The 10,424-nt window shown below is 63.1% G+C and overlaps 2 protein-coding genes across 2 annotated transcripts in view; both read left to right on the top strand.

The window, feature by feature from the left end:
• The window catches only part of LOC106147161 (translation initiation factor IF-2-like), a gene marked incomplete in the record, with an annotated part of 924 nt that extends 694 nt beyond the window's left edge, over positions 1-230 (top strand). The window contains 1 exon segment of the mRNA XM_013507189.1: positions 1-230. Within this exon segment, the coding sequence (XP_013362643.1) occupies positions 1-230 (230 nt within the window).
• Positions 231-288: 58 nt separating this feature from the next.
• Positions 289-10,424, top strand: part of Ap1m1 (adaptor-related protein complex 1, mu 1 subunit) — a gene marked incomplete in the record, with an annotated part of 15,745 nt that continues 5,609 nt past the window's right edge. Inside the window, 5 exon segments of the mRNA XM_013507334.1 lie at positions 289-496; positions 3,038-3,194; positions 4,464-4,531; positions 4,691-4,821; positions 5,298-5,445. Coding sequence (XP_013362788.1) covers positions 455-496; positions 3,038-3,194; positions 4,464-4,531; positions 4,691-4,821; positions 5,298-5,445 — 546 coding nt within the window.

Here is a 10,424-nt window from a genome sequence, read left to right as displayed (position 1 = left end):
CTGGGCGCGCCCGGCCCCGCGGCCCCTCTCCGTCCTTCCGCGGCTCCCCCGCCAGACGGCACGCTCCGACCGACCGAGTCGGTCCCACCTCCGGGCTCTGTCGTCCAACCTGGCCCAACGGAGGGGTTTTCCGTCTGCCTGCCCTGGTCCTCCTGCAGGTGACAGAGAAAACCCCGACTCCGTGCGCTCCGCCCGCCCTGCCCCCCAGGCCTCACTTCCGGGATGTTTGAGGCGGGGCGAAAGGTATGGTTCCCATAGTACGTACTGCGCCTGTGCCAAATCCACCTGGCGCCTGCGCACTGCGCGCCGCTCCTCCTGGACCGGACATAACGGTCCGCGCGCGGCTCCCGGGCCGGAAGTGGAGGGAAGCGTCGCTGCCGAGCCGGCCTCACTCAGCGCCGGCCGGGAGAGCCGTTGCCGCCCCTCGGCGCCGCCGGGGCCTTCCGCAGCCGCCATGTCTGCCAGCGCCGTGTACGTGCTGGACCTGAAGGGCAAGGTACTCAGGGTTCCCACCCTTCTCGTTGCCAGGCAACCCTGAGGGGCCTCGCCTGGAGAGGGACCCACCCTGTTGCTAGGTAACCGGCTGAGAGGCCCCGCCTGGGGAGAGGCTGGGAGGCAGATGAGTCTGCCGGGCCCCCTCCGTTGCTAGGTAGCCGGCGGTGGTCTAGGGTCCGGAGCCCCTCCCTGTTGGTAGGTAACGGGGGTGGGGGGACGGCCGCTTCGCAGTTGCCAGGTAACCGCGGCAGCGTCCCCGCCCCCGCGCGCCCGGCTCGAGACCCTTGACTGGGCTGTCAGGCCTGCCGTGCGGGCGCCCTGGCCGCTGCCCGCGCCGTCTGCCGTCCGCCTTCTCCTGAGGCGGCCTCCCCACCTTCCTCCAAATGCCAGGCTGGGGAGGTAGGCTTGCGATGGAAACTGAGGCACAGCGGCGACCAAGCCTGCTGAGGTCGCACTGCTGCAGCGAGGTGCCAGGTCCAGGACCACCCCGCCCCGTCCGTGCGTGGAGCTAGGGTTTGCAGAGAACCTGCCCGGTGTTGCGGGTCCCGGCGGGTACAGGCTCGGGGGGAACACTTGGCTCAGACTTTGACAAGCAGATGTCTGCTGCGCTGCGCGTCCCTGAGTACCAGGAACGATCTGCCCCCTCCTGCGGGGGCGGGCAGATGGGCCCGGTGACTTCCACAGAGGCTGGCGTGTTTAAGGCAGAAAACCGTTCTTTCTTTCTGGCCCTGAGCTTTAAAGCCCACGTCCTGTGCTTGCCAGGCAAGTGCGTTACCACTGAGCTCCACCACAGTCCACAAACTTTTTTTCCAGGCTTGACGGCCGAACCGAGGGCCTCACACTGAGCTTCAGCCCAGCCCCTTTTTATTTTTTATTTTGAGACAGAGTCTGGCTAAGTCTCTCAGTTGCCCAGGCTGGGATGGAACTTGTGACCCCCCCAGGCTTAGCCTCGCAGAGTGCTGGGATGACAGGCATGTGCCGCCGTGCACAGCTCTAAAACACTCTCTCCTTCCCTCCCTCTCCTCCTCCTGTTTTTGTTTGTTTGTTTTTGAGATAGGGTCTCACTATGTAGTTCAGGCCAGCCTTGAATTCATTATGCAGCCCTAGCTGGCCTGGAACTCCTGACGATTCTCCTGCCTTGGCTTCCCAAGTACTGGGATCACAGGTGTGCGTCACCATGCCCAGCTGGAAACTTCTTAAAGGAAGGATTTCCAGGCCTCGAGAACTGGGCAGCACCCTTCCCCCAAGGCCATCCCGGTGGACAGTGAGTGACTGTCTGGCCTCCCCTGTGGGAACCAGAACTGGTCTGGCCATGCCAGACAAGCCCCACATTCATCAGGAGGGCCAGTGGGACACGGCCACAAGTAAGTCATTGCTCACCCTCCTGGGCGAGGTTACGAAAGGCTCCCTGGCAAGGTGTGATGGCCAAGCTGGTCTGAGAAGGTGGCAGGTGACAGTCCAGTGGGGGAAAGGTGTCCCTGTGGGCTGGAGGGTGCCAGGTGGCCAGCAGGCAGGCAGAAGACGTGGGCCAGGGTGTGGAGAACATCCAGTTGGCATGGCCCAGGGGACGCTGAGGGAAGGAGGCGCCTTCCAAGGAGACAGCGACCAGAATGCCCACGTCCCCTCCCCTCCCGGGGCTTCCGCCTCCCGGCAGCCGCCCTGAGCAGAAAGGAGGAAGCAGTTCCGGGCAACTCCTGGGTCCCTCCGCCAAGCCCAGAGGGGCCGCACCGCACCAGCAGCACAGTGTCCCCGCTTCTGGGAGCTGTGGCCCTGCGTCCTCTCCACCCCCTGGACCTGCCTCGTGTCCCTGGGCCAGGCGGCCACCTGGAGGCTGCGGGGCGCAGCGCCCCTGGCCCTGGGCCGCGGGTCCCGTCGCTGAGCCCCGTAGTGCGCTGGCGGCCTGCGCAGCTGGTGCCCCCCAGCGCTGCACCCTGGCGCCCGGCCTGCCAGCTCGCCGGCTCAGCAGCAGCACCACCGCACTCGCAGTCGTCCCGCTCCCCCCGCCACCCTCAGGCCTTGGTTTAAAGTTCAGGCTGGCGTGGTGGCACCCACCTGTTACCCCAGCACTGTAGGAGGCTGAGGCAGGAGGACTGCAAGTTCCAACCCAGCCTGGGCAACTTGGCCAGAGCCTGTTTCAAAATAAACAGAAAGGGGGCTGGGGATTTAGCTCAGCGGCACAGTGCCTGCCTGGCAAGTGCAAGGTCGTGAGTTTGATTCCTGGTACTGGGGAAAAATAACAAAAAGAACACAAAATAAACAGCAAAGGGCTGGGGTGCAGCCCAGCGCCCTCCCACCGCCAGCACCAGAGAGCGAGTGAGAAGTGAGTGCTGACGCTGCTGTGAACAGCCCTGCGCCTCTCAGTGCCGCTGCTGCGGGTTTTAGTCCCTGTGGGCCGGCGCCCAGGAGCAGAGGGACGGGCGTGTGCTGCCCCCCTTCCAGACCGGGGCCCTGCTTCAGCCTGGCAGGGGCAGGGAGACCCCACACGCAGGGAGGGAGGGAGGGAGGGAGGCCACTAGTGCCCGTGCGCCCTGCCTGCCCGCAGGTGCTCATCTGCCGGAACTACCGCGGCGACGTGGACATGTCGGAGGTGGAGCACTTCATGCCCATCCTGATGGAGAAGGAGGAGGAGGGCGTGCTGTCGCCCATCCTGGCCCATGGCGGCGTGCGCTTCATGTGGATCAAGCACAACAACCTCTACCGTATCCCTTGGCGGGGACTCGTGGGCGCACCCGTGCAGTGGCCCTGGGGACGACATGGTGCCCATCCTGGGAGATGAGCAGTGGGGGCGGCTGGAGAGGGCCCCTGTGGCCCCGGTCAGCAGCCTCCTAGTACAACAGGAAGTCCTGCGAGGTGTGGCAGGCTGTGCCGTCTGGGGGACGGGCGTGGGGATAGGGAGGCTGCGGGGAGGGGACAGGGGCGGGGCTCCTGCAGTCGGGTGGCCCCGACGGCCTGGGTGGTGGGCCCGGGACAGCAGCCAGCCCTCACGTGTCGTGCTCTCCGCCTCCCTGGCGAGGGCCTGGCTTTGAGGCCTGTCCTCAGCCTCCTGCAGCCCCAGCCCCGTGGGGGTGGTCATGGAGAGCTACAGGGTGGCCCACGCCCTGGGCCGAGGAGGAGGACACCCAGCCCCCGGCCATGCCGCCCAGCGCCCTGTGATGTCCTGCTGCCCCTGCTTAGACATAGTGCTGCCTGGAAGGCCGGGGGCAGCGCTGGCTGCAGGTTGACAGGCAGCCCACATCCGGGCAGCGGCTGTCTTCCGAGTCCCTGAAGCTGCCCTGCTGGGCCGGGCTGCCCAGGCGTGGGAGGAGCTGGCCAGTGTGCGTGAGCTGAGCCCCGGGGATCTCCTTCCACCCCATTCCACACACGATGGCTGGGGAGGGGCCCAGCGCCCCCTCTGTGACGCAGCCTGGGCCCCAGCGCTGTTGCCCACAGCCCCTAGAGATCCCGACCACAACGCCCCCGCTGCGCCCCGCCTTGCCTTCCCCTCCGCTCGCGCTGGCTGCCGGGCCAATGGAGGAGCCGGCCTCCGTGGCCAGTAAGGAGAGCTGGGCAGTGCGCGGGCGGGGCAGAGCTCCAGGCTGACTCGGCCCGCCGCCTCTGTGGGGCCCGCGCAGTGTGACTGCCGTGCTCCGCTGCTCCCCCGGTGCTGGGGTTGGTCCAGCCCTTTGCTGAGCTCCATCCCCTGCACTTGTTTTTTAATTTATTTTTTAATTTTATTTTTTTATTTGGAGTCAAGACCCACTGAGTTGCCCAGGCTGGCATCAGGTGTGCCGTCCTCCTGTCCCAGCCTCCCAGGGGCCGGGCGTACAGGCCAGCTCTGCGGTGCAGGGCCCCTGTGCTGCTTCCCACACTGGAAGGGGCCGCTCTGGCTGCCTCCGTGGCCGCAGGGCCGCGTCTGGCCAGTGATGGCCGTGTCCCGGCCTGGGGTGACCAGCGCAGGCCGGGAGCGACTTCCTTAACACGCCGCGCAGTGGTCGCCACGTCCAAGAAGAATGCGTGCGTGTCGCTGGTGTTCTCCTTCCTCTACAAGGTGGTGCAGGTGAGGCGTGGCTGCGGGGCGGCCTTGCCCGAGTAACACCCCCAGAGGAGCACTGCCAGCCCAGGCCCGCCGAGCCCGCCGTGCCAGGCTGCGCGGGGTGCTGCCCCGGCGGGGAGGGCTGGGCCCGGCGCGGCTCACGTGACCTGGCCGCCCGCCTAGGTGTTCTCCGAGTACTTCAAGGAGCTGGAGGAGGAGAGCATCCGGGACAACTTCGTCATCATCTACGAGCTGCTGGACGAGCTCATGGACTTCGGCTACCCACAGACGACGGACAGCAAGATCCTGCAGGAGTGAGCGAGCCCCCTGCCCCCGCCCTGTCGCTCTCAGACCACACCGGCCAGGGAGCAGCTTGGTCACCTCCAGTTCGCTTCTGCTTTGTTTTTTCTTTTCCTTTCTTTTTCACATGCTAGGCAAGCACCCTCCCCTCACCCTAGCCCCAGCCCTGTTTTATTTTGAGACAAGATTTGGCTGAACGGTCCAGACTGCAGTCAAACTTGAGATCTTCCTGCCTCAGCCTCCCTGGTGGCTGGGATGAGGGGTGTGCCCACCACACCCCGCTCGTGCCCACTTCCTGTTTTCCTCCTAACACTGTCTCCTTGGATCCCAGAAATGAGTGCCTTGGGCCATTGTCTGTGGTCCGGTGGGCTCTGGACATGGAAGGTGGTCCCTAGACACCAGGGGCCGCCACCTGTGGACCTGCAGGGGTGGAGGGGACTGCGGGGTGGGACCCATGGCCGACAGCCCTAACCCGAGCGGATGCCCACAGGTACATTACGCAGGAAGGCCACAAGCTGGAAACGGGGGCCCCGCGGCCCCCAGCCACTGTCACCAACGCAGTGTCCTGGCGGTCAGAGGGCATCAAGTACCGGAAGAATGAGGTGTTCCTGGACGTCATCGAGTCGGTCAACCTCCTGGTGGGTGCCCGTGTGCCCGCGTGGGTGCGGTCTTTGGGGGGCAGAGCGGTGAGACGAGCGGGCCTCGCAGCCCTGTGCCTGGACTCCTTGTTCGGGGTCGGAGTCCAGAGCTCCACCCCCAGAGCCCTGTCACCCTGGGGAGGGGAGCGGCCGTACGCAGGACAGGACACCGTGCGCTGGAACGCTGGGCCCCGAGGTGGCCCTCCCCGCCATGGTTCTGGTTTGAGGCTCTGGTTTGGGTTTTGTTTCACACCTTGGGCTGTTTGGGCTTCTGTTTTATTTGCTTGTTTCCCTCCTCGGTGCTGGGACAGACGGCTGCCCACCCAGCCATAGCCCAGGGTGGTCTTTATGTGCTGCGGCCTAACTGACTTCGTGGGCACTTTGGCCCCGTGTGACCTGGGCCCCTTGCCCGGCAGGACGCAGGCCCTGGCTGTCCCTTCGTACCGCCCCTGTCCCTGGTGCCCGCCCATTCATTCCCCTCAAGACAGTTTGGCTCTGGAGACCTCCGGCAAGTGGCATCGTGCGACGCCACGGCCCTGCCCCCAGGTCACACCGGCCGTGCCGTGTAGGCCGAAGCGTGGGCTGTGTCCCTTGCTCTGTGACCTGAGTTCTGTGACCCGGTGCTGAGCGCAGCCAGCACCCACGCCTGAAAGATGCGTGTGTTTCCGGGTGGCAGGGCCCAGTGCAGTGGTGGCACTGGCTGCAGGCTGGGTGTGGACGTGCGCGCCTATTTGGCTGCATAAACCCCAAGAGTGGGGTGCCCAGCACTCAGAAGCAGCTGCGGCACCAGAGAACCCACTGACACCTCGCCCGTGGGCCGTGGGCGGCCGTGTGGGCGCTTGTGGGTCCCGAGCTTCAGTCTTGTTTCCTTAGGGGCTCGTGGTGTGCAGCGTCTGTGCCTGGGTTTCTTTGTCACCTTACAGCTTCTGAGGACGCAGGGCTCTGTCGAGTTTTGTAAACTGGGTCATGTGTTTCCTTACTGTGGAGTGCTGAAAGTTCTTTGTGTTATAGACAGCAGCTTTGTCAGATACGTGATTTGCAAGTTTGCCTTTTTATTCTCGTAGTAGTGTCTTTTTGTTTCGTGTTTTGAGACAAGGTCTCGCTATACAGTTGAGGCCGGCTTTGAACTCACAGCAATCCTCCTGCCTCAGCCTCCCAAGTGCTAGGATTACAGGCATGCGCCACCGTACCTGACAGCAGTGTCTTTCATAGAGCAAGCATTTCTAACGCTGATGAAACCCAGCTCTTAGTGCTTCTGTTGTTCAGTGTGCTGCATGGTACCGGGCTGAGCTCACGCCAGCCCAGAGGGAAGCAGCTTCCTCCTGTGTGTTCTTTTTTTGTTCTTTTTGGTACCGGGAATCGAACTTAGGACTTTATGCTTGCCAGGCAGGCGCTTGTGCCACTGAGCTATCTCCCCCCGCCCCCCGTGCATTCTGAAAGTTATGTGACCTACAGTTCGATCTGTGGCCAATTTTGAATTAAATTTTACATAAGCTGTGTGGTTTCTGTCCACGTTGTTTTGGATATAATTTTTGCAGTTGTTCCCGACACTGGTGGCGCTGTTGTTGAAATGAGCCCAGCACAGTGGCGTGGCCCGGCCGGCCCGTTTCATCCCTCGGCTGCCTGTCTCTTCCTGCCTGAGGAAGCGCCGCTTTGAGGCCGGTGCCTGCACGAGGGGCCCAGAAACCAGAGCGAGCGTGCTTGTCTCGTGGCTGCGATTCACCTGCCGGGCGCTAGGGTCAGTGGCTGAGCCACGCAGGCCTGCAGAGCGGGCAGCGTCCTGGTGGCAGCCGTCCGGGTGACAGCGAGCGGAACGGCGGTGTGCTGTGTGGAGTCGCCGATGCAGGCATGCGGCGTGCGCGTGCGTGTGCGTGTCTGTCTCCACGGGGCTCTCTGAGCATGTGCTGGCTTTTGTCTCATCAGCGTGGCGTAGCTTCCTCCGGCACCGTGCTGTTGCACTCACGCCTGGGATTTCCAGGCTGGAGCTGGTGTGAGCTGTGTCTCGGGGGGCTGGGGATTTAGCTCAGCGGCACAGCGCCTGCCTGGCAAGCGCAAGGTCGTGAGTTTGATTCCCAGTACCAGAAAAAAAAAAGTTGTGTCTCAGTGTCCCTGGCCGGTCACCTCCCTGGGGCACGAAGGTCTGGTGCTGTGAGTGAGGCCCTGCCCTGCATCCCCGGCTGAGGCCGTGTTTCCCTGAGGGCCTGGGGGTCTCTGGGCCTCAGCTAGGCCTGCCAAGAAGGGAGGGCGACCTGTCCAGGCTGCACCCCAGGGCAGGTCGGGTCCCAAGCACTTTGCCCTGAGCAGCGTGCTCACAGAAAGGCCCCCTGCTGCTGGCTGCGGGGCGGGTGCCAGCCCCGCCTCCTGGTCACGCAGCACACCTCGGCCCGGCAGCTGCGGTTCCCAGCTGTGCTGCTGGGCTCCCTTGCCGGGGTCTGGCCGGAGATGTCTGTGTGCGTTCATGAGACTGTGGCCTGGGTTTCGGACACTGGTGTTCCAGGAAGTGAGCTGGGACGTTCTCCTTTCAGTTCTTGAAACATTATGTAGAATTGGGGTTAAATCTTTAAATGCTGGGGCTGGGGATTTAGCTCAGCAGCACAGCGACTGCCTGGCAAGCGAACATCATGAGTTCGATTTGCGGTACCAGAAAAACAAACAAACAAAAAATCTTTAAATGCTGTTACAACTCGCCAGTGAAGTGTTCTGAGCTTGGAGATCGATTGACGGGCCGTTATGTGGTGCTAGGATCCAACCCAGGACTTCAGTCAGGCTGAGCTACATCCCCAGCCCTAAATTCCACATTTTTTTGTGTGGTACTGAGGTTCGAACCAAAGGCCTTTGCACTGAGCTATATCCCCAGCCCTTTTGTAATATTTTCTGTTTTGAGACACGGTCTGAAAAAATTGCTGCGCTGGAACTTGAGATCCTCGTGCCTCAGCCTCCTGAGTGCTGGGGTTACAGGCATGCACCAGCACGCCTGGCAGAGTCAGCTTTTGACATCCTTGGCTTCCTGGATGCTTTTGATCTCGCTGCCCTGCCCTGCTGTCTCTAGCCTGTCCTCCCATGGCCGGCCCTTCCTGGAGCTGTGGGCAGGGATCAGGGCCTTTCGTGTGTAACGTGCAGCTAGGTGCTGCCAGCCTCTCTGGGTGCTGCTGGGTCGGTGTCCGCAGCCTGCAGCGGGATCTGCTTTGTGTCCCAGACACCTCCGATGACCCTGGCTTTCCAGAGAGCTTCGGGCCACCCGCCTCATCTGCCACCGCCAGGTTACAGAAAGCCCTTGTGGCCTTCGCCGTGGTCCTTGGGAGCCCACGTTGGTAATCCCAGGGAAAAGTTACTGCAATTCCAATAGGTAATTCCCCCCTACTGCTTCCAGTGTAACCACGGCAGGAATAAAGAAGCAAACACGTATCTGTAGGTGTGGGGAGCCTCGGGGGTCCTGCGTCCAGTCGGAACGATGGCTAACTGAACGGAAGGCCCAACCCAGGGCTGAACCTGGGTTTTATTAACTGTGAGGCAGGGTGTGGCTGGGGTGAGTGACAGACGGCACCGGACGTGCTGGTGCTGAGCTGGGCTGGTGGGAGGGGAGACAGTGCCTGCTCTGTGCCGTGAGCGCAGCCTGCAGACACGGATCAAGCCAGTGTCCTTGGTCAGCGGTTGGTGCTTCCGCTGCGGCATCCTCGACAGCAGCACCTCGCTCACACATCCTGCTCGGGGCTACAGGCGGCATCGCCGGCCGGTCACGTTGCTTTTTTTTCCTTTTTTTTAATCTTTTTGAAACAGGATCTCACTATGCAGTTCAAGGTGGCCTTGAGCTCACTTTGTGACCCAGGCTGGTCTGGAACTCGAAAGATCCTCCTGCCTCAGCCTCCCAAGTGCTGCGATTACAGGCGTGCGCCACCACGCCAGGCTTTGTCATACTACTTTAAAGACTACACATTAGCACTTGGCTAGACCCCTTTGCATTGAGTAAAGCCAGCTGAGAGCATAAAGAAGTTTCCTAGCCAGCTCTAGACATCAGTACACGAAGCCAAGGACAGGTTTAGCCAAAATGGACACGACTGCTCTTCTTCCAAGAAGAGCCGTCCTGTGGGCCCCCATACCAGGTCATGATCTCCTGGTCTTGCCTTGGTGGCCACACCGGCATGAAGGTCCCTGCGTGCCAGTCCCCCCGAGTCTGTGTGGGCAGCGTCGGGGGTTATCTGTGAGGGGCGGAGGGAAGGCGCCCTGCCTGGGGGTGCTCTTGTGACTCAGGCCTCTGGGGTGAGCAGAACTGCAGGGGGCTCAGAGATTTTCCTGCTCACAGCCGCTGCGTCTGTGCTTCGAGAAGCCACACCTAAGTGTCCCCACACAGCGACGGCCGTTCTGCTGCTGAGACGGTGGCCAGCAGGGCTGCAGAGGGGCCAGGGCCGGGCGGAAAGCCGCGCTGCCTGCGCCCGGTCTGCGCTGCGAGCTCCTGTCACCACAGCGCTCGGTTGGGAGCCGAGGCAGCACCAGACCGCAGCTGGCGCCCAGCCTGGGCAGCTTAGTGGCTTAGCGAGGCCCTGTGTTAAAGCGAGATGACACCGGCCGGGGACGCAGTTCAGCGCTGCGGGCCCCAGGACTGCGGACAGGGCAAGGCACGTGCGGCTGCGGGCTTCTCCGCTGACCTTGGGCCGTGTCCTGTGACCCCCGCGAGGTCTGACAAGGGACTTGGCCGGGGGCCAGGCCCTAGGACGTGCAGCTGCAGCCGGCTCCGTGCCCAGGTCCCCAGCGCCCTGTGCATTAGGACACTCGTGCTGTCCCTGCACGCGCTCCTGTGTCCACGCAGCTTGGGCGCTCACGGCTTCCGGAGAGCTGGCCCTGTGGTGGCCCTGTGGCCTCCTCACTGCCCCGGGACGACCCTGGGCCGTGCTGCCTCCTGCCGTGCTGCCTCCTGCCGTGCTGCCTCCTGCCGTGCTCCCTCCTGCCGTGCTCCCTCCTGCCGTGCTCCCTCCTGCCGTGCT

The sequence above is a fragment of the Chinchilla lanigera genome, unplaced genomic scaffold (genome assembly GCF_000276665.1).
Source record: "Chinchilla lanigera isolate Chin_1 unplaced genomic scaffold, ChiLan1.0 scaffold00123, whole genome shotgun sequence".
Taxonomy (NCBI): domain Eukaryota; kingdom Metazoa; phylum Chordata; class Mammalia; order Rodentia; family Chinchillidae; genus Chinchilla; species Chinchilla lanigera.
The sequence above is the reverse complement of the archived record's forward strand: the minus strand, read 5'-3'. Positions and strand labels throughout refer to the sequence as shown.